General features: G+C 39.0%; 2 protein-coding genes across 2 annotated transcripts; both read left to right on the top strand.

Moving 5' to 3' along the window:
- The first annotated feature begins 4,119 nt into the window (after positions 1 to 4,119).
- Positions 4,120 to 8,728, top strand: slc25a17 (solute carrier family 25 member 17). Its single transcript, XM_084743964.1, has 9 exons — positions 4,120 to 4,330; positions 4,746 to 4,806; positions 4,910 to 4,976; positions 5,161 to 5,312; positions 5,418 to 5,534; positions 5,707 to 5,855; positions 6,743 to 6,838; positions 7,029 to 7,114; positions 8,384 to 8,728. The coding sequence occupies exons 1-9, from the start codon at positions 4,274 to 4,276 to the stop codon at positions 8,535 to 8,537; spliced, it is 939 nt and encodes a 312-aa protein (XP_084600090.1). The 5' UTR covers positions 4,120 to 4,273; the 3' UTR covers positions 8,538 to 8,728.
- A 2,507-nt stretch (positions 8,729 to 11,235) lies between these two features.
- znf598 (zinc finger protein 598) lies at positions 11,236 to 22,999 on the top strand. Its single transcript, XM_084744301.1, has 12 exons — positions 11,236 to 11,540; positions 13,114 to 13,226; positions 14,603 to 14,732; positions 17,410 to 17,621; positions 17,766 to 17,983; positions 18,129 to 18,225; positions 18,543 to 18,730; positions 19,528 to 19,600; positions 19,695 to 20,575; positions 21,358 to 21,523; positions 21,632 to 21,779; positions 22,048 to 22,999. Exons 1-12 carry the CDS (start codon positions 11,367 to 11,369, stop codon positions 22,420 to 22,422), a joined length of 2,775 nt encoding a protein of 924 aa, XP_084600427.1. The 5' UTR covers positions 11,236 to 11,366; the 3' UTR covers positions 22,423 to 22,999.
- The last annotated feature ends 677 nt before the right edge of the window (positions 23,000 to 23,676 follow it).

Raw genomic sequence — 23,676 nt, 5'->3', positions numbered from 1 at the left:
GGTGTCATCAGAGCCGGTGACTCCTGCCAGGTAAAAGTGCCGAGGGGAGGTTGAGGTGAGGGATTATGGACGTCACAAATGGTGGGTGTGCTGCCTGGAACAGTACAGAGCAAAAACAGATGGAACAAATGCAATAAACATAATCCGCTGTGTCAAGATGATGGACTCCTACATTCCAGGCTCAATGGTATGGCCACAATCCATAAAGTGGCCATTAAAATTGATTTTTAGCAAACTCTTCAGGAGAGGAGATGAAATTACAGTAATCTTCTTCGTTGAATATGACATCAAGCTGGGATAAACACACTCACAGTTAAAGTCGGTGGGTCTTTCTCACAGCACACACTGTCGCTTCTCATAGCAGGGAGTTCACAGTGAGTCAGCATGCACAATAACAGAGGCCGTGATACAGAAACTTCCAATCTTAAGACTTAAAGGGACAGTTCACCCCAAAATAAGAAATACGATTCCTGCTACATGTAGGGCTGTTTATCTATCTAGATTGTTTTGGTGTGAGTTGCAGAATAGTTAGTAAAGTAGCAGAGGAAATATGAGCTGTAGTGATATCTGCCCTCTCTTAAATATAATAGGACTAGATGACAAGACAAAAAACTGCTGAAGTATCTCTCTACTACAAAGAAAGTTCCTACATTAAACTGCTCACAACTAGATCTGTGCATTATCTTGAGTGACAGGGTCTTGATTTTTGGAAAGAGACGTTGCTGCTGACTTTTTCAAATTTCATCTTGCCTGACCATGTGATTACGGTTGTTAGGATTAGTTCCACCCAGAACCCTTTATGAGAGGTTCTACAGAGAACCCCTCTATGGTGTAATGGGGGTTTTACTAGGCACCTTTTTAAATTCTAAGGGTTTTATCTACAACAAAGTCAGGGGGTTCTTCCGAGAACCCTTTTATATTATGGTACAAAAAAAAATCCCTTGACAAACCCTTAATGAAAGTCTTCCTCAAGGATTTTAACAATCCTTGGGGAACTCTTTCCTCTAAAAAGGGTTCCTTGGATGAAAATGCTTCTTAATGGAACCCTTAGTCTTACAAAGAACCTTTGATGAAACCTTTCTTTAAAATGGTTCTTCAGAAGCAAATGGTTCTGGGTAGACTCTCAGCCTTTTAAAAGCTTTATTTCTAAGAGTTTCTATTTGTGCATTTCATGAAAATGCTCTGACACAGCTGTGAAATATCTTTCTTACCACCACCTTTGTTCTCCCTGTAGGACAAACCCACCAGTTTAGGGTCCAAAGCAGTGCAATAGGCCACCGCATCATCGGGGACTTCACCTACAGCTCAGGAGCAGACGATGCCCCCTACCGCATGATGTTACATGCCCACCTCCTCCACATTGCCCTGGAACCTCAGCCCCTGCTCGTCTCTGCTGGAGACCCCTTTCTCCTCACAGAAGATCCCCAGTGGCTCTCACAGCACTCGTTATGGACACAGTCGGTCACTGTAGAGGCCCTGCTGGAGCGCAGGGTGGAGGAGGACAGGAAGATCAAAAAGGAGGAGAGGGAGAGAGCGAGAAAGACGATGGAAAGGAGAAAAGCTAGAGACAGAGGACTGAGGAGGAGAGAGAGGCACGCAGGAGGCAGTGTCAGGAGTGACTGAGCGAATGCATGGGGACTGATGTAATTATTTATTCTTTATTCTAATTTATTTTAGCTGTTTACTTATGGCAGTCATGTTGAGCATACATGCTCCATCTCATTGACCACCTGTGTTGCATTTTAATGGCATACAAGGAAGTGAACCAGTACCTCAGTCCATTGCAAACCAAACATTATGACAGAAAAGACGTGCAAGCTGCTGCTCTTTTAAACAATTCCACTTTAACCAGTGTTTGCCTGTGATCCATGGAGTAGTTCCACTGCAACAGTTAAGACATAAGTACCTTTCTCAAGTTCATTTTAAGTAACAGTTCATTTTTTCAAAACATATTCCACCCTTAAATGTGTAAGAATTTTTAATTGGTTAATTTTTGTCCCAATTCTATGCTATGAATGGTCAGATGACTTAACCATGTGGGATGTCACATACGCTGCATGGCTGTAACACACATGGAATCCCTTATAAGAGCATATAACCCACTACACAGTATTTTCTTTGCATTTGTACAAACAGTGTCTATAAAAAGTATTCAGTCCCCCTTCCTTAGATTTTTCTTGTTTGATAATTATTTTGCAGGTTTGAATCACACATTGTTTAACATAAAAAAAAACTTTATGTCAATGTAAAAATAAACGTCTACAACAAACAAATAGTTGAAAGAGCATTCAACCCCCTCTCCAAATCATTACTGTTGCAGACAGCTGGTTTTAGAGGAACATAATAGGCTGAACATAGATTAAATGTTTGCAATAAAGAAATTCTAGTTTAAATACACCTGCATCTGGAGCGTCCAACTGCTGGTTTGCAAAGTACAAGACACACAACAAGACAAATAAACATTCCAAACAGATTTGTCATAAGTTTACTGAAAAGATAATATATCAGTCAGGGGAAGGATACTGGAAGATCTGAATACCCTTTGGAGTTCTATATTATGATTATAAAATATAATAATGGTTTGGCACAGCTCTTAATCTACCGAGAGCAGCATGTAAGGGCACAACTCATAGAGGCCACCAAGAGGTCTGTGGTGGCAATGATTACATTATCGATTTGAATAAACAATACGTGACCATAAAAATAGAAATTGCTGGTGTGAATCAGACTGGACCAATGTAGGCCCTGATAACAGCCAACACACGTCATTGTATTCAAGGCGTCTGCAGCAGTTTAGGCTGATCACTGACTTTGTAAACAAACATCAAGGTTTTGTGCAAATGTGATGTGATGAGCTCCGAGGCTACACACAGACAGCTCCTGTTACTTCTTGCTGTGCATAACATGAGGCAGCAACATCATACAACTCATAATGACTCCAGTGGCACATCTGTACAGTTTTAATCCTGCATTACACATTGATGTCCTCACTTTCTGTTCTGAGACAACCATCATGGTGACATAGTTACAACCTTTTTTTCTAATCACTGACTGCTCACATGTAGTGTTTCTTAGCCCACTGCAAATGTGTAAAGGCATCTTTAAGATGCCAATCATGACCATAATTACATTAACCACCCTGTTCTATGTCTATTAAGTCACACTTGAAGTAAATTCTGCCAAGAATACAAAGAAAGTGTGGACTGAAATTTGTTCAGTTTAGGGTTGGGTATAATATTTAGATGGCACTGATCAAATTGTTCCATTACTTAAGGAGTAAATCTCATCAGCATCAGTAAGGACAATAAGCGTGCAGCAAGCTTGCTCCAAGATCTAATAATACTGGTGATGGACTTTATAATGTTTCACGTCATAGAGGAATACAATAAAAACATTAAGATACAACCAGAGACAGAGATCATTATAATTATTTTTTAAGTAACTTTTTTTTATAGTAAGTAATTCTACCATGGTGTGATTTTATTGAAATACACTGAAAAAAAGTATTCTTCAGGAACAAAGATATAAATACCAGTATCGATAAAAAACAAACAAACAAACCAAAAAAAAAAAACCCTGAACAACACCCAGCCCTGGATAAATTGTTGATTGGAAGTACATGTAGGCTACCTGTATAATAACAGTGACTACATAATGACACATGTGAATTGAAATGATGACATGGACTACTTTCTTTAAGGAAAGGATATCCATTTGAAAGAATAAACTAAATCTGGGAAGGTGTAAGAATTTATTTGTGCTTATACCTAAATTACAAGCAATGAAAAAGAAAATAAGAACAGAAAGGTGCATCTATTGTAAGGTGCAGTTCATCCAAACAGGTTTGTAGAGGATCAGAGTTACTACCAATGATGCTCAGTAGTTTAAGCATGAGTTGTTACTCACTAATAACACAAATACAGCTGATTAAATGCAGAAATAATTGAATCCAACATGTATAAGGACAGTGTCCCTAAATTATTCCTAAGGCTGATCCTGCTAATATTCCTGAAAGGTAAAATAACAAGGACCTAGAGGTATTCGGAATGCTAAACTGAGGCACTTATAAAGAATAAGGTGCCGTGACGAGAACTACATTACCCATAATGCTCCCGTGTTCCATAGAAAAACGTCTACAAGGAAGCGGGCGAGGTGTCAAAATCAGGTAGTAGCAGAGCAAGGGCAGACCATAACTGTTTTGTTTCAGAAGAAGGAGTTTCAATCAGATTATTTTTACTCGAGTAGAAGGTCGGAAGTACCAAACAAATTCAAAATGAGTTCCGCGGTTTTCTCGTATGAGAGTTTGGTTCATGCTGTGTCGGGAGCGGTGGTGAGTTAGCTTCACTTTCTTTATTCATTTCTATTCATTTGATTATTCTAGAATAATGACAGCAGCTGTATTTTTTAATTAGATTTAATTATCATGCGCTGTAAGTCTTCCACACAAAACTCCATTCAAAATCTAACTTGACATACCTAATAGTGCGACATATACCACATTAAATGGAGCAACGATTTGAGAGAAATGAGAAATGTTTTGGCCAACCTTTCTATTTGGCAATAGCTGGCCGAATTGAAAAGTGTGTCATGAACATTCAGAAAACAGTCTGTCTTTGGTCTTACTTTATGTTTAGTGCCACACATACTGATGTCTCTTTAAATTGTTAAATTTGTCAATGACGTTTGGTGGAAGATATCTTCCATATGGACAAGAAAGCCACTGAATAAGCTGTTTACTGTTTTAGGGAAGTGTGACTGCCATGACAGTATTCTTCCCCCTGGATACTGCCAGACTGAGGCTTCAAGGTAAAAAAAAAAAATACAGAATGACACAGTTATATTTACATTTATTATAATATCCAATGTAATTTATTAATTCTAAGCAACTTCTCTTTTTGTTTGCGTTCAGTGGATGAAAATAGGAAGGCCAAATCAACTCCAGCCATTCTGGCAGAAATTGTCAAAGAAGAAGGACTGTGAGTGAAAAAAAAGTTAGACCAGCTTTGTTTAGTTGCTTCCCAATAAATCTTCATTATGCTTGTTGGCTTTGTCAGTTCATATATATAAAGGCAAAAAACATATTTTAAAAAACATATCTGCTACAGTATAGCAGTAGGAGGACTCTAAGAGGTGTTCCTGTGTTTGCTGTCCTCCCTCCAGACTGGCTCCATACAGAGGTTGGTTCCCGGTCATCTGCAGTCTGTGCTGCTCCAACTTCGTCTACTTCTACTGCTTCCACAGCCTCAAGGCTGGTTGGCTGAAGGGAAAGCAGTCAGCACCCAGCACTGACTTAATCATAGGCATTGCTGCAGGTAAGCGTAAACTCACATCATCAAAAGCCTTGTTTTATTGACTCAGGACAAGAAAGTGTTTGCTTTGTTTGCAGTATTGATTGTCATCTGCATCCTTGTCTCTAGGTGTTGTGAACGTACTGGTTACCACTCCGTTGTGGGTGGTCAACACCAGACTGAAGCTCCAAGGTTCCACGTTTCGCAGTGCTGACATACGGCCCACCAGCTACTCTGGCATTCAGGGTAAATGGTCATTGTCTGATCATGCTTTTATGTTTTTCTAAGTTATTCTGATTAGTCACTAGATCAAGTACATGGCATTTAGAGCGATACTTATATGATGTTGGGTTTAGGATCTCTCTGTCCCTATCATTTTTCAATAATGGCTATTTTGCTCTTTTTTTTTTGTTTGCAGATGCATTTGCACAGATCATCCGCGATGAGGGAATGGGAGCACTCTGGAACGGCACCTTCCCGTCCCTGCTGCTGGTGCTGAACCCTGCCATTCAGTTCATGATTTATGAAGGCCTGAAGAGGCAGCTGAGGAGAGGAGTTCCCAGGGAGGTCAGTGAGATGAGGGAGGGATGAGGAGAATACAAATATTTGAAGGAAATGTGCTTGAATCAGAGCAGTATTCTAGAGGAAGAAATACTGACTAAGAAAGTTAAGATGGAGGAAGGGAAAGGATTTATTGAAAACAAATTTGAGATGAAAATTACAGTATTATGTTTTTATTATTCATAGCACAATTTTACAAGAGATTTTGACATTTTTTTAAGTTTTTTTCAAAACAAATGATTTGCATTTTTGCCATTTGCCATTTCAGCTATTTGCCAGTAGTGCATTGTTGAACCCAGCTGACTTGCAGTTTTTAAGATGAAGTCAATATTCATATTTGAGTGAAAAAAAAATCTATAAAGAATTACCACTTTCATGCACAAACACGTAAACATAAACGTTTTTGGCAGTGGTCCCTATAAGTAGATTTTACAGGGTTTGTTTTTTTATTACTGAACTCATCTTCTCAGTGAATAATTATAGTAATAATACAGAAATGTCACAGTTAAAAAGAAGTGCCACATCATGGCAATAAAATAAATGAAAAACACACATATAGACTAACCAATGAAAAAGTAAAGCAGGGGAAGCTACTTAAAGTCATCCTATCACATGGATGAGTGGGTACTCGATATGCAGACACTTGGTAATTCTGTTCACATGATTCTTGTATGGTGTTGTAGCTGAAGTGAGAGAAGCACTGTGTGTTTGATTTCATACCATGTGCATTTTGACATTTTCGAGGAACACTTGTGGACAAATGTTATGTATTATTCTTATCATTATGTGGACATTTGAACCCTGTATATCAGAGAAGTACACTCCTCAGACCTTTATGCTGCCAATGTTATTGCACAAAAATGTGACAAGTTTTCCTCTTTTTTCCCCCCAAGCTGTCATCTCTTGAGGTCTTCATCATCGGCGCTGTTGCCAAAGCCATTGCCACGACTGTTACGTACCCACTGCAGACTATACAGTCGGTTCTTAGGGTAGGTTTTGTGTGTCTGCACCTGTGGGTTTACACAGTCGGAATGAAAGACAAGTTGGTTGCTTACATTTTTTTAAAATTTGATTTTCAACCCCTCCTTACAAAGTTTTCTACTGAAGATGCTATAATCACACATAAAATCCTACACATTAGAGCTTTAAGAGCAAATGTTTGTTTTTAAATCACTGCAGTTTGGTCAGTTCAGCGAGTCAACGGACAAGTCAAAACTACTGTCTAGTCTAAGGACTATCAAGTGTCTGCTGGTCAACAGATTCAGGTGGGTGCAGACACACACACACACACACACACATACACACACACACACACACACACACACATACACACAGATTATATATTGCAGTTTTCAAATAATGTTGCAATTTTCATTTTGTGTAATTTTATGGTTTCATTTAAGTCCCTCTCTGTAGATACAGTGCATAATGTAGTGATGATTGTTTTGAAAAATGTGAAAAACATAGCAAAATGATGTTGATTGTGTTCTCTAAAGTAATCTGAATGACAAAAAAAAAGTTAAATCATTAGTTTTCAACCATTCTTAGCTGATGAATCACCAGTTCAAACAGTCATTTACATCATTTAAAGTGACACATACAGTAATCTAGAACATGACTTGTCAGCATGACCTGATATTGAACTAGTGAACACACCTCCATCATCTGATTCACAACTTGCTTCTTTGTTCTTTATATGAAAGACTGCTCCTCAGGTTGGCATATTATATGCCCATGTCGAGTTAACACACAAATCTTCCCTGATAAGATGCAAATAACTGGACAGTCAAACTTAAAGAGAGAAACAAATCAGAATTTCCTGCAGCCTTAACAACTGGCATCAAGCATGAACATTTTTATATTCTTATCCTAAATCTCTTTTACTTTTTACTGTGTTTAAGTTGCTTGTACAGTTCTTACAAAATTGCCCGTTTCAGCTTATTTGAATGCCAGCTGTACCTGCATGACATTTCGTCATTAGCAAAGACAACCCTAAGGCCACATTCAGATGGAATCAGGCGCCGTTGTGAAAACACCAGTCATCTCTTTCATTTTGAATGGGAGTGGTGCATTTAGGCTGCAGTGGTGGGGGCTGCGAGGGATCCCAAAAGAGGGCAGCAGTGTGTGGCAGAAAAGCTGAAAGAGACTCTCAACTTTTGGAGAACCGCAAACTGATATAATGCTGTGGTAGCCAATCACAAGCGGGCGATCAGATTCTCTACTGTCATAGCCTGAAATACCTCTGAAAATGGGTGCTATCTAGACAGTCTGCACGACTCATATGACAAGTGTGGACCACTCCCTAAATTCTGTTCACACTCATACTATTAGTCCTATTTAAGCGTTTTTTGCATGATGTCCATTGTCCTTTTAACCATTATATTTATTCTTATACCTATAACCATGCAGGTAATTCTTTAGATTTTGTGTGTGAAGGAGGACAGTATGTGATATACCATCTGTGTGAATAAATGTTTAAGACTTGTACTTTTTGCACATATTCATTATGTTCTGACCTTGGTTTTCTTCTGTAGGAAGTATGGCATGTTGGGTCTGTTTAAAGGCCTAGAGGCTAAGCTGCTGCAGACGGTGCTCACTGCTGCCCTCATGTTTCTTCTCTATGAGAAGATTGCCAGCTGCACCTTCAGAGTTATGGGACTGAGCCACAGCAACTTCAAGAAACGCTAGCTAGCAAGACACTGCACAACCATGGATGCTTCACTACAGTAAAGCACTGACTGCATTAATCACTGCTTACAGCTGCCATGATGGGGACTTCAGCTTACTGGAAATTTGTCACTTTCTTGAAAACACTGTAACTTTAATGGTTACCTCATCCTGCAAATACTCTAAAAATAAAACTGATTTTGCTACTTTGACTATCTTTGAACATTCCTGATAAAATGTGTTGGAAATCCCGACACAGATTGACAGTCATCACATCAGCTCCTGGAAAACAAATCTGTATTGGCCTCTATCAGAGGAAGCAAAACTACACGTTCTTTACTCAAGCAGAAGTACAGATGCTTGCGTAAAAAAAGACTGGTAAAAGTAGAAGTACTGATTCAACTTCTTTACTCAAGTCACAGTCAAGTGAAAAACTACAGGCTCTAAAATGTACTTAAAGTGTAAAAGTAGAAAGTAGTCCTCTGGAGGACATTTCTGCCAGCTGTTTCTCTGCAAAGCTAACTGAACCTCACCTTTTCTGCATGGTTTAGTGTTTCACTCTGTCTGTATTGTTATGTCTTTTACATTGTTCTCATTTTGTTACATCTTTTGTCGTTTTTATGTTTTTCTTCTTGTTTTGTCTTTTTTGTCTTGTTACCTTGTTTGTGTTATTTATATTTTGTTACATATTTTATGTTTCTTCAGCAGTTTTACATCTTGTTATGTTGTTTTGTGTTGTTTTCATCTTATGTTTTTTTTTTTTTTTTTTTACGTTATTTCAATTTTGTCAGACATTTTATGTTGTTTTTGTTTGATTATGTCTTTTACATTGTCTTCAGCTTGTTGTGTCTGTCTTCCATGATAGGCACTGGTGGATACACCAAGGAATCATCATTTCTATCTGTTATCATCGCAGCCTTTTAGGTTGAAATCAGTTTTGATGTTGGGGAGGCAGCAAACAATGATTTAAAATAAAAATCTATAACTCCCCTCAAATGCATTAAAACTAAAGTAATGAGCCTGATTTGAAAATGTAAGGTATTTGTGTTGAAATTTAGGGAGTAAAAGTAAAAAATTATCAGAAAAATAAATACTAAAGTAAAGAACAGATACCTGCAAAGTCTACTCAGATACAGTAACAAAGTATTTGTACTTAATTACTTCCCAGCTCTGGCCCTTCATCTCCTAAAACACTGATGTCACTTGGATATGTATCAGTTATATTCTGTTCTACAGAAAGTTATTGTCAGGGAATGAACTGAGGCCAGCTGATTTTCACCTAATGTCCCACTGAAATAATTAAATGGATGTTTTGATGACACTAAGGGCTTAATTTCACAGGTGATCATCAGGTTGTAGAAATAGGAATAAACACTATATAAATAGGATAAACACTCCCTCGGTGCAGATAAAGATTCCACCAGACAGATCTGTGTGAGGAAACCTTTTTTTTCCAGTTGAGACAGCAGAGCCACAGGCTAGCTGTCTACACAGCGCAGCTACTGCCTCCAAGGTGCCCTCACTGGTCTCAAGAAATAGAAACAGAAACAAGATGGTTGTTATTGAAAGATGTAATGTGAGTTTCATTAGTACAGAAATGAAATCAAACAAATGTTTCTAGCTGAGCCTGGGGAGTAGATTTGTGACACCATTCTGTCCACATTGGACTGTCCACTTCTTCATAGAGTGTCCCCCCTGGAGGACTCAAGGAACCTGAATTTTTCTCAGCTCTTATAAGATAAAAAAAAAAATTGCTTAGCCTATTTTCTTTACACTTCAATGTCACTCAAAGAACAACACAAGAAAACTGTACTAAGGTATTAGACATGTATTAAAAAATGTAGTGTTTGGGTATATATGTTTCACTATTAATGCACACATTGAATACTGATTCTTAAATTCATAAATAATTCACAATAAAAATATTAAATATGCATAAAATATAAATAATATAAAATATAAAATAGACCTAATAAAAAGAGCAGTAATAGGCCTAGCTAGGGAAATGAATATGACATATAAATATAAAATAGTTTGTGTAAAAGAAATAGTTTGTGGATAAATAAATAAATCATTTATTTTATTATTTAGTTCCTATATGAGACATTGCTGTTGAGCTTTTTAAATGCACCACAAGCCAATTGCTATTTAGTCCCTTAGGTTTGAGAGAAAGCTGGTGATATGAACTCAGAAACTCACACCAAAACAGTCTAGCTGGGTGAACAACACTACAGGCCAGAGGAAAAAGATGCATTTTTGATTTTGGTGTGAACTGTCCGGTGAAGTACAAAGACACTTATAGTTTTATATAAATGTGAGGGTTTTAACTCAGGCTGCAAATACCCAACCCAACATTGTGTTTATTAAGACAAGCTACCTCAGATTACAAAGATGGATTGTTTTTTCCTGTAGTTTTGTATGTTTCTTTATCAAGTGTGAGAACGAATTAAATGGAGAAAAAAAATAAATAAAAAGGTGCATTGTTTTATTATTTACAGGACAGACATACTTAACTTTTCTTACACCTGGCCCTATCTAATCAGTAACCAAATAGGCCTTTAGACTGCTTCGTCCATACAAACTGATGAGCCCTGCGTCCAGCTCACACCATGGGATACACGCACGTGGAGCAGTCCTGATAGCATCCGCAGATAGACACGTGTGTGATAAGTGTAAGCAGCGACACAGCGGAGGCTCCATCGACCATCCACATACTTTACAGATCAGATGTACGACACTTCCGCGACACGGCAGTAGCTCAGACTTTCATAATTACGTAAGCACTTGAACGGCTGTGGGGCTCTCCTTCATAACAAATAATATTAAAGTGAGTTGTGCCTTCTCACCACCATGGACTCAACAGCCACAAAAGAAGCAGAGAAGCACTGCGTCCTGTGTTGCCAAGAAGTAGATATCTTCGCCTTAGGAAAATGCGACCACCCGGTTTGTTACCGCTGCTCCACCAAGATGAGGGTCCTGTGCGACCAGAAGTACTGCGCCGTCTGTCGGGAGGAGCTCGATAAGGTGCGCCTTCTTTGCTAGTGTGGCTCGGGGATGGCGGTCGGTGGTGCTAACTAGGCCGCATGGCTGTGGTAGTTTTAATGTAGTCAAATAAGCAGTTATTTTTACATTATATTCTTAGCTAGGCTCATAATGAATGAAAAACATTGGTGGTAAATGTGACAGAGGCCTACGGTGTATACCAACTGCCCAGACTACTTTTCTCTCGCTGCCATTTGCTTAGCTGAGGTAGTTAACGCTAACATTAGCAAGTCCATAAGTGTAGGTTAGCTAGTTAGCTTCTAGCTCTACCTTAAGTCAGGTGGACTTCGGTAACAGGTTGGCCTTCACGAAGCAGTTGACAGCGTGCTAACCAACGAGGCCTTATCCGCCTTTGCTTAATTTGACAATGAGTCTGTGATTTAGTGAACTGTCCATGCTTTTAAGACAGCGGAACATATCAGCTGTCACCTCCCAAACAAACCAGCGTGAGCACGTTAATCTTAACGGGTCAGTAGTGTGGTAGCTGGCTAAGTGTCATTGTGGTATATTTACATGCTAGACCGTTTAAAAGGTACCTGGCCTGTCAGTCTGTCAGTCACCACCTCTATGTTGAATTGGTTCCTCTCAGATAGAAGTAGATAGCTGAATGGACTTCAGCCAACTTGTCAACTCAGCTGGATGGTGTGACACCAGAAAGGGCCTAGCACTCCCTTCGAAACTATCGCTCGCTGTCAACTTCAGAATATGGGATGTGAAATGTATAAAGTTCAGTGTCAACAGCTATTTGAACTGGATGTTTCTATCGTTGAAACGTTTTGAACTTAATAATTTTACAGAGCTTCTAGTGCCTAATATATATATATTATCTTCTGTAGTAGCTTGGTGTTGTAATGCCTCCCCACAATTCCATATGCTACCCATAACATTACATAAGATCTTTGTGAGAGTAGTGGTAACTATTTGGGATACAGTGATACCAAAAACCCAAGGTATTATTAAAATACTATATACTATACTATATATTAAAAAGTCTTTATTAAATAATGTATTTTAATTTATATGAAATTAATTTTTCTTTTTAAGTTATAAGGACAGTTCACCTCAGAATCAAAAATGCATAGTGTTCCTCTGGCCTATTGTGCTTTGTGTCCATCTAGGTTATTTAGACTTTTTTTGTTTACTTAAATTAATCCAGAGATCTTATTGTGAGCAGTTTCATCATGTATGAACTATTTACTTTCTGCATTAGAATGTTTCATGTGCAACAAATTGACATGAATTGTTTCTGGCAATTAATGTTTGAATTATGTATTTACAAATGAAAAACAAACATAATGCATACAACGGTACTGCAAAAACACAATATTTGATTAGTACTACATCCCAGGTAACAATAAAAGAGCAGATTTTCCATCTCCTAAAAATGATCAGTTTTACCAAATTGTCAAACCAAAACCTGCTTCAGGATATAAACACTGTAAGTAATAGTTTCAACATTGTAACTGACACTTTCATCCCTCAACTTGTCCCAAAGAGTGTGTGCAGCATGAATTGATCAGCAGTTTATACATTCTTACCATCATGTCTTTCTCAGGTGGTGTTTGTGAAAAAACTGGAGGCCTTCTCATGTCTGCCCTACCAGCAGTTCCCCTGTGAGAAGAAGCATGATATCTATTTCAGTAACGAGAAGATCTATGCCCAGTACAGGTACTGTTCTTCTCTGTTCTCCATTCTCATGATTGTGTTGTCCGTAGACTGCTAAAAATTTTAACTCTTCAATTTTCAACCAAGTTGATGGTCTCAGTGGCTACAGTCAGTGGAGGCTCACCCACTGGACAAATGCTGGTAATTTTTGGCTGCGTCTGTTAATTTTTTGCTACCAGGTCCTCGAAAAAGTAGCCATAATCAGGGTAAGGGATTAATAGAAACTAGGTTGACATTGCTAGATTTATAGTTTAAAAAAATAAGAAGAGAGGCCGATTTCATGTCAAGTTTTGACAGTTATTTATATTTTTTATGTAATTCAATACTGTACTGATATTCCAGATGTTTCTTCATCTTAGTCCAGTTATCCAGGTTGAGTAAAGCACTCAGAAAAAAATTCTCCAGCTGTTCCCAGGTCTTTGAACAGCTTTGTCCTTTTAAAATGAGTAATTGTACTAAGTAATTGTACTTTTGTACTACAAAAAGAAAATTACATTGTGCATTGTAGTACAAGCTAATTTGTTTTGTGTAAATTTACATATGTGTGCACATTAAGAAAAAACATTATGGTTAACCCATTACATACCCTATAAAGACCACATTAGGTTTGGCTGAAGTCTACCAGCTTGGCAAATGACGATGTCCACAGTAAAACACTACGATGGATGATGATATCGTTGCTCAGTCTAGAATAGTAAACTCAACGTGAAGACAAAATGCAATGGCATCGTCGGTTTGCCCAACCCTTGACCACATCTCTTTGACAATGATGTAAACTTGTAAATGGCAATTTATACATGCAGGCTGTATGGTTGGAAAAGCACCACTTGTCTTCTCAGCATGCAGTGATCTCATGAATTAATCATGGTGGAAAGATACAACCACAGATAGAAAAAGTGTGCCTGAAAGTAGCCTGCTAAATTAGTAAAAATGTCCATTGTTGTCTTCTTGTGATAGCAAATCACAATTCCATGCTGTTTACTGCTTCCATCTCCCAGGTATAAAAGCAGTAAAAAGAGTGTGTTGACCTAAGTGTTTGCCTTGCATGTGCAAATGCATAGCAGCCAGATACAGATGCAGGGAATTGTTGTTGATAACCAATAATAGAAACCACAGAATAACCATTTGCTCCACCAACAAGAGAGAGTCTTTATGAACTCTGTACTCGACTAAACTAAAATAACCATTGATATAACTGTTTGATTACTCGAAGCAACAAAGTCAAGTACATACAAGAAAAACAGTCATGTTATCAGAAGCTCATTTGGTATGGTTTTAATTCTGACTGTAGTATTTCATTTCGTGTCTGCTCTAACTTGACCCTGATTGAATTTTGTGCGTCTGTCTGTCTGTCTGTGTGTGTCTGTGTGTTTTCTCAGGCATCTGTTGTTGCCAGAGTGCCTCCGCTGTTCAGAGCCTAAGGTCTTCTCCAAGTTTGAGGAGCTGGAGCAACACATGAGGAAGCAGCATGAACTCTTCTGTTGCAAGCTCTGCACAAAGCACCTCAAGGTACAGTCATCATTAACCAGGGGATCCAGGGGCGTGTCAGTAATTTGTCAGACTCCCACAGAGATCCAGCCCATACTAGTCAGACTGCATACCACCTGTTGTTTGTATGACCAGTTGTAGAACTGACAGTGTAAGTTACAATAAAACTTTGCAATATGGCCCTTAGAAATGCTTCATAAATGGCTTATAATTAGGTTAATTGGGCTGTAAACACTTTATAAACTATAAATAACCAATTATACGTAAGGTGTAACGCAGTTTTCATACATTGATGTGTGCAAAGTATTTTGCACTGCATACTAATGAGTTGGTTCCACTTTACAAAAAGATTACCCTCACATATGATTGATAAATGGTTCATAATTAGGTTATTAATTACATTGTTAAGACCTTATAAATCTTTTATAAATTGTTACAACACATTAGATAAAAAGGGCAACAGTGGCCTGTTGCTTGACAAATAGTGAGCCCACATTTGCTGTACTGTTAAGCTTCAGATGTCATTGTTTACTTCGCTTACTTTGTCTTCTTGATCAGCAGCATTCACACCTGACAGCTTAACCATATATTTGTTGATAGATTACCTGCATTTTACTTTACACAGGCACTGTAAAATATGGAGATGCACCATTTGCAATTTTTTTTAAGGGTCTGACCTGCTAATTCTGATTTTCAGCAATAAATTTAATTGACAGCATTCACAAACATTTTTGCAAGTTTTTTTGTAAAACTAAAATGGATATTCATGATGAAACACTGACTATTAAATGACTTTGAAATTTCCAGATTACTGCCAGGCCTTTTTATAGTATTATATTAATATTATGTACTTCATGGGACGCGATTTCACGTGATCTCTTGTGGAAGTAGATGTAAACAAACCAGAGACTGATATGGTCCAGCAGTTTGCTCTAGTAAAACTTTGCAGTAAAAAAACAACAACACAGAAGCAGAAGTTAAAGTCTGTATGAGAAAATGTTGTAGGAGACACATCAACACAGGTTGTGTGTTCTTCAGCCAGAACAGGTCAGTCTGTGAACAGCAGTCTGCTGCTGGCTAACATTAGCCTGAAGAGCTAGAAAGTTTACGTCTTTTTGGCGACACCGTCAGCTGCTCTGTCTCGTTGAAGATTGTTTGTCTTCTCTTTTTTCCTGTTCTTGGAGTCTGTCACTAACACTGACTTTATGCAAGCATGTCTGTGTGTGCTGCTGTGATCAACGCTGTGCTGGGTGTGACATTATGGTCAGTGTCTGCTGTGCATATGACGTGACCATTACACAGAGCATGTGTGTGAATATGAGTAGCACAGAATCGGATATGTGTAGGCTGGTCATGCAGAAAACTGGCTGGGTCCACTCTCTGGTAGTAGAATACATTTGTTTTAATGTAAAATTTTAAGTTGAGACAAGTTGAGGTCATTTTGGACTGATTCAAAATTAGCTTTTCTAGTCAAATAAACTTTATTAAATCAGTTGTAAATGTCCAACAAGCTTAAGATATTAAGTTGAACATACAACTCTTCAATCACACAGAGGAAGAAGAAGAAGGGCCTCAGGATGGGACGTCAGCTAATATGCTGATCATGTTAATTTAGAAACTTACTTTAATTGATTGAACTTTGTACAGTACATTCATTCATCTCACCATTAGAAGTTAGAAGAATTTATGTTCTGAAGTGTTCTGAAAATTAATACTAGAAATTCTAATCAACTTGAAGAAGTAAAACTTCTACTTTACATTAAGTTACTGAGAAAAGATTAGTTTAGTCCACTAAATTCCTGTATGATTTTATTTTACAGTGTTTTTTTTTTTTACCATCCACTGTCTTTCCCTTTACAATGGTATAAGTCATTAATAAATGGTCACACATTTACAGTAAGGCTCCACTTTGCTAGTTATTAATGCTAGTAATTCATTCCTAAGATTAATTAGTAGTAAGCAGTAGTGAGGCCACATCTATGTGTGAAAACTGATAGCCAATAAGAGCTATGGTGAAATGTCAGTGACAGGAAACTAAGAATCAAACTTAATATAAAATACAGTCAAATACATATAAATATAATCAAATATTAATATAAAATTGGAAATACTGTGACCTTAATATTAATGTGTTCACATTTTATTTTTTGCACCACCTGAGGGCACTAAATAATTCTCCTTTACAAGCATTACATGACCATAGATTAAAACACAAGTTCATTACATAAGATCTTGCACAGTATAATGCCATTTTCAGTTATATAAAGTCACCTCACTTACCATGAACTACTGAAAGTGTTTATCATGCATCAAAGGACACTAGGGAAGGAAAAGTTATTTTTATATTGACATTTCAGAATCATCAGTAAATATTGATCAATTTCATTGTTCCCAGCACCAGTGGTTTTGCAGCTATCTATAACTCTCTTGGCAGTGTGATTAATTCTTGTATTTATTGATGAATATATCTCTTTTTCCCCATTAAACAGCAAGACTCTACAGGTCCTCCAAATACACATATACAGGCTAACAAATAAAGTAGAAACTACTTATTGGAATATATTGAGGGCTTATGTCTAGATGATGTTCATTAAATATAAATATTTTTGAGAATACTTTGTTTATACTCTTTGGTGGCATGAAGTAGCCAGGTAGAATGTGTCAGAGATTTGTCTTTAACCTTTACTTCTCCCACCAGATCTTCTCCCATGAGCGCAAGTGGTACAACCGTAAGGAACTGGCACGTCACAGAGCACATGGAGACCCAGATGACACCAGCCACAGAGGACACCCGCTCTGCAAGTTCTGTGATGACCGTTACCTTGATAATGATGAGCTGCTTAAACACTTGCGCAGGGACCATTACTTCTGCCATTTCTGTGATGCAGATGGTTCGCAGGAATACTACAGGTGTGTATAACCAGTCCAAACCACATACAATCATGTATTCCTACTTTCTATAAATCATTTTTGTCATTACTTACAAATGAGTGTTTTTTGTGTTGTTTACAAAAAACAAAACCAGTTTACATTTTTTAACCCTGCGACCAACAGTGATTATCAATACCTGAGCGAGCACTTCAGAGAGAGTCACTATCTGTGTGAGGAAGGCCGCTGTGCCACAGAACAGTTCACACATGCATTCCGCACTGAGATCGACTACAAGGCCCACAAGGCCGCAGCACACAGCAAGAACCGGGCAGAGGCTCGACAGAACCGCCACATTGATCTGCAGTTTAACTACGCCCCGAGACAACAGAGGAGAAATGAAGGTTGGTGAGGTTGTTGTTGTTTTGTGTGGGTGGGTGGGTGTTTGTGTGTGAGTATGTGAGATGACTGACCTCCTCTTTACATTTAGAGGATTATTGTTAATATAACTGTAGTTTGAATGTGAATAAAACATGTGTGTGGCCTTAGGTTTGGTGACAGGTGAGGACTATGAGGAGATGCGTAGCAGTCGGGGAGGAAGAGGAGGAAGGCTTCAGGGAGGACAGAAGAGCTGGAGGTACTCTCGGTGAGTCTAAATTAGCAAATAGATGCTATTATGAGTCTGTTACTGGTTTGCAGAGAGTCAGGTGCCATAGTTGAGAAGTGAACATGGAAAATATTTAACGAATGGCAGCACAACATTGTCACAACAGCGTGTCCTACAACCTCCTACTCCCACTGTGCATGTGTGGCATTCTTTTTTCTGTGCAGCTTTTGTTGATATATAGCACCAATGCTTTTTTATGTGTTCAAACCATACAAAATGTGGTAGCTGTTCTCTGTTCTCAGTCATGGTGCATTGTCACTTTTTGGGTGCATGCAAATGTGGCCTTATCCACACAGAGAGGAAGAGGACAGGGAGATGGCAGCTGCTAGGAGGGCGTCCATAGCAATGCGTAGACAGGAGGAGAGAGCAGCTGCCCAGGAGAGGAGCGCTCCCAAACACTCCCGAGAGGAGAGGACGGAGAGAACAGAGCCAGAAGAGCCCAGAAACAGGACCGGACAAATCAAACCAACAAACAAACCTCCAGGTGAAAAAGGAAAATGTTAAAAAATATACTTCCAAGTCATTGTGTTGTCATTGATGCCAGTAATTTGAATTAAACTAATTGGCTCACATAACATGGAAAAACAAGTATGTAAAAACATAGATAAGTAGGGATTGTCTAGGAGAGGTGTGAAACCCAAAGGGTCTTATAGAAATGCTTTCCCACTAGGATTTACAATATATCTTAATGATATGAATATTTCTCTACTTAACATGACGATATAGAAAGCAAAACAAGTTGTAATAATAATTATAAATGAATCCGATGTAAACACATACATTCACATGCTGAGCACATTAACTGTAGCACAGCTGTTTTTTCTTATTTGACTTAAATGAGAAATAAAAGAAGCCCAAGAATAGATCCTTGTGCCACTCTGTCTCTCAAATAGAATTAATCTATATTGCTACCATTTATAGATACATATTGCTCTCTATTCCTCAGGTAGTCTCTAAGTCAACTCATAATAATAATTAGAATAGTTGTAATTTTAATATCTTTATTTATTTATTCATATAGCCCTTCTTAAAACAAGCAAACAAAGCATGTTACATAAAATTAAAAAAAAAGACAACAAGGAAACTTTTGATAAAAAGTTCTGATTTAAATGCAAGAAAAGTTAATAAAACAGTGAAATCAATAAAAAGCAAGTCTAAAATAGTGAGTTTTTAAAAGTTACCTTAAAGAATATCTGTTAGTTGTTACGGCTGATACACATACTGCAGAAGCAGCAAGTCAGTGACAGTGCTGACGCATTTTTCTTGTCACCTCTTCCACAGTAAGAACAATGAAGAGCACTGATCCAGAAGAAGATGACTTCCCAGCTTTAGGGGCCACAGCTGCCACATCCATGTAACTTTTCATACACAGTACAAACTGAAATCCTCATCACAGGCTATGTTGTGTTGAAATGTATAATCACTGGTGTTATTTTGTCTCTCTCAAGTGTAAAGCCAGCTCCTGTGGCGGTAACAGCAGCCCGTGCGGCTTTAAAGGAAGATGACTTCCCTAGCCTCTCAACTGTTGCTGTTACATCCCCCATGACCCCGGCATACTCCTCCCAACCGAAGAAGGCTTCTTCTTTCCAAGAGGAGGATTTCCCAGCTCTTGTTTCGAAAATCCGGCCCCTTAAAACTGCAGCTGGGAGCAACTCTGCTTGGTCCAACCATACTGCTGTAGTTAAAACCAATACTCATCCCCCTCCTTCCTCCAGACCTCCCCCTCCGCTCTCAACTGCATCCTCCGGCCCTCAGCTTCTCTCCTCCACAACCTCGTCATCATCCAGGAGGAAAAAGAAAGTAGGGGACAATGGTAAAGCAGCATCCACCAGATCTCCTCCGTCTTCTGATGATGAGAGTGCAGGAATGACGCAGCAGGAGTTCCGCTCAGTGCCCACCATGTTGGATATCTCCTCTCTGCTCACTGTTAAAGGAGGCAACAGCAAACCCACTGTGACCTCCAACCCTCCAAAAGTGGCCCACAACCCTGATCCTCCAACCTCCAAAGCCAGCAAGAAGAAGAAACAGCAGAAGAACACAGCCACTCCCTCCACGTCTGCATCTTCAGCATCAGGGATGACACAACCTGTAAGCGCAATCTCAGTGGAAACTGCAGCACAGAAGGAGAACGTCCCTGAGAAAACTTGGAACAAACCTCTCTCTGGTGCTGTGACAGCAGCACTGACAAGTGGATTGGCTAATGGCCACCCTGAGAAATCGCCACCCATTATTAAGGAGGCAGTTGTGGTAACCCCACATCCCAACTCAGACGACCCCCTTGAACAAGAGGAGGACTTCCCTGCTCTTATGACCAAGAACCCACCACCAGGTACTGTACCGCAACATTTATCATTTTTTACATTTTCTTATTCTCTAATATTCTCTATTGCATACCACAAATAAATGATTCCAGAGGATGTTCCAATATGTGAATGTGTCATTCATATGTAACATATACGTACAACATAGAGTAACATTAATGGTGGCTCCACATCAGAGGATAAGATTTTAGTTCAATTTGTCCCTGTTGACAATTGCAGCAGTGTTTCCAATTCAAGGCTGGTCTCGAGAAAAAAAAAATCCTCTGGTGTGCAGTAGGCATACGTTTATGTTGCCATCGGCCTTGACGACATCATTACCAATGATTTGATTGACATTGACTTGTTCTTAGAAGCTGACTGTGCATCTGTTTTAATGCCTGAAAGGAGCTGTCAGACAGCCTTACCACAAGTGAACTGGAACTGCTCCAACTTATCTCTCAAAATACAGAGTCAATAAGTATTTACATAGCAAATTGGAGTCTAAAAAGCTAATTTCACTTCTCGTCTGTGTGGCAGTTTTGAGAGTTCCTGTCTTGTCAATATTAAGGCTTAAATACGTCTATGTCTGGGGGTGTGTTTGCTGAATTTATAGCTGTCTGGCCGTCACTGTCAGCTGTATTGATTGCTGCCTCCAATGAACTCCAAGGTTTCTTCCTGTTGCCCAAATTTGTTTTCTTTTTCGTATGCAATTTATTCTGACACGTCATGCCTAATGCCTTATATATTAACTTAAGTGCTGGGAGGTCATCCTGTTGCAGTAGTATCAGATCACACTGTTTTTATGTCTCAGGCTTCAAGAGCTCCTTCCCAATGAAGGCCTCAGCTCCTGCACCATCTTCCACTCTACCCCCACCTCCACCCGGACTGGGAATGTCAACCACCAAACCTCCCCCAGGATTCACTGGGATCCCGCTTAACTGCAACGTGGTGGATCCTGCTCCTTCTGCAGTCGTCCCGTGAGACCATCTCACTATTTATATACAATCTCTTTTTGATTTATTTATGTTGGTCTTGTCAGTGGGTGAATGTGTGTTGTGTTTTTTGTTTTTTTTTTAATTTCCCAGACCCCCCAAGGTGTCGAGCAGTGGTTATCTCGTGCCAGATGACTTCCATAAACGGAACCTGGAGCTGATCCAGTCTATTAGAAAGTACCTCAACAATGATGAGTCAAAGTTCAACGAGTTCAAAAACTACTCTGCACAGTTCAGACAGGTACTCACCACATAATAACCCTGGGGTTTCTATGGAATCCAATCCAAATTATGATTCTGAGAATCTTGTTTTCCCATCTTTAATCACAAATATTTACTTCTGGGATTGTGTACTTTTTCAAATGTACATCAGCAATCATAACATTAATTCTGTATAATGGTATGAACAACTTGTTGATATGCATTAGTAAGTAAATGTGGAGACAAAAACATATGTAATAGGAAACCCTCCAGACTCTGCTCTCCTGACCCTCCCTCTGTGTTGTCAGGGTGTGATATCAGCAGCCCAGTACCACCGCAGCTGTAAGGACCTGCTCGGAGATGATTTTAACCGCATCTTCAATGAGCTGCTGGTGCTCTTGCCAGATACCGGCAAGCAGCAAGAGCTCCTGACTGCCCACGGAGACTGCAAGGCGATGGAGAAGCAGTCGGGTGCTGGAGGAGGAAAGAAAAACAAAAACAAGAAGAATGCCTGGCAGACACCGACCACAGTGGCTAACGCAGCAGCTGAGCTGGACTGCCAGGTGTGCCCCACTTGTAGACAGGTACTGGCCCCCAAAGACTTCAACTCCCACAAGACCCTGCACATCAGGGAGAATGAAGAGTTTCCTTCATTGCAGTCAATTAGCCGTATCATCAGCTAGCCCTTCATTTTTTCCCTTTGCTCCGTTTGCCATTTTGGGACAAATTTTCAGTTGCCCCATGCAGCCCCATCAGAGCCCTGCAGCAGCCAGTGTGGAGAACAGCAGCTGTGTTCAGTATGATCACAAGCCAGTGGAGTTTGGGGCTTATATCTAATAACGAATTGGAATTTGAGATGGTTTCAGTGGTTTTTACTTACTATGAGAATTCTGTTGATAAGGTTGAGTGAATGGTTTCACAGTTTACACACTCAGTTGCTCCATTTCAACTCCATTTCAACTCACATCCTTTGAGGGCGTCTCCAGCTGGCACTGGTCTAAGCAGGACTGTCAATTTATTTAATGAAGAAAGAGGAGAGACGAGCTGAAGGTTTGACTGAATGCATTGCTCCCTAATATAAAAAAATGGTATAATTAACTTTTTTTTTTTTACCTTGCTTTGTGGTTTCATTTTAACAGACAAATGACAAAATGTATTTTGTTAACCTCAAAGTTGACAATGTATGATTCCCCAGCAGGGCTGCTTGGTTAAATAACGAAATAAACACAAACATGTTCGGTTCTGCTGTTCAGCACCATATTTATTTAAGTGTAGCTTTTTATTTGATTTCAACTGTGCATTGCTTCTTGTAGAGGAAGACCGGTTAAGTGTTTGAGTGAATGGATTGTTCACTGAGAGGCATCATGCGGGGGGATGAATGATGGAAAGTAAGCATCTTCAGTACATTGCCATCTACTTTAGGTAATACATTCACCAAGTACCTCATACAAACCCATTTCAAATAATCCACACTATACCTTTAAGTCTCCCGGCTTTATTAGTGCAGGCGTCACCAAACTTTTCCATGCCAAGGCCCCCAATTAGCATTAGCTTATGGCCAGAGCCTCCTTGTAAGATATCTTTAAAAACCCATTTACAGTACTACAGCAGATGTTAAGCAACCAAACCGAACAAAACTTCTGAATATGTTTCTTTATTTTTATTAATACAATAATATTTAAATTTTAAATAAAATGCATTATAAACTATATTCTATAATAAAAATAAAACTTTTATTGGGGAAAAAAAGTAGCATTCTCCAGTTTCCCTACTTAGGCCCCCCTGGTACCCCCTTCTGGCCCCCACTTTGAAAATCATGGTAGTAGCGTATATATTTTGTTATAATAATTTACCACCAAGAAATTCCTTGTGTGATCATATTGCTTGCAACACAAAATAACACATTGTTACACAAAACACCTCATTCCGAGACTCTC

Source organism: Lutjanus erythropterus, chromosome 19, assembly GCF_056507025.1.
Source record: "Lutjanus erythropterus isolate fLutEry1 chromosome 19, fLutEry1.hap2, whole genome shotgun sequence".
NCBI classification, from domain to species: domain Eukaryota; kingdom Metazoa; phylum Chordata; class Actinopteri; order Lutjaniformes; family Lutjanidae; genus Lutjanus; species Lutjanus erythropterus.
The sequence above is the reverse complement of the archived record's forward strand: the minus strand, read 5'-3'. Positions and strand labels throughout refer to the sequence as shown.

What these genes read in the sequence shown, in the direction of transcription:
- slc25a17 (XM_084743964.1), top strand. Translation starts at nt 4,274, where the DNA reads ATGAGTTCCGCGGTTTTCTCGTATGAGAGTTTGGTTCATGCTGTGTCG. An exon ending in CTATACAGTCGGTTCTTAGG is followed by an intron (nt 6,839 to 7,028) that starts GTAGGTTTTGTG and finishes AAATCACTGCAG; the next exon opens with TTTGGTCAGTTCAGCGAGTC. An exon ending in CTGCTGGTCAACAGATTCAG is followed by an intron (nt 7,115 to 8,383) that starts GTGGGTGCAGAC and finishes TTTCTTCTGTAG; the next exon opens with GAAGTATGGCATGTTGGGTC.
- znf598 (XM_084744301.1), top strand. Translation starts at nt 11,367, where the DNA reads ATGGACTCAACAGCCACAAAAGAAGCAGAGAAGCACTGCGTCCTGTGT. An exon ending in ACCAACAAACAAACCTCCAG is followed by an intron (nt 18,731 to 19,527) that starts GTGAAAAAGGAA and finishes CCTCTTCCACAG; the next exon opens with TAAGAACAATGAAGAGCACT. An exon ending in GCCACAGCTGCCACATCCAT is followed by an intron (nt 19,601 to 19,694) that starts GTAACTTTTCAT and finishes GTCTCTCTCAAG; the next exon opens with TGTAAAGCCAGCTCCTGTGG.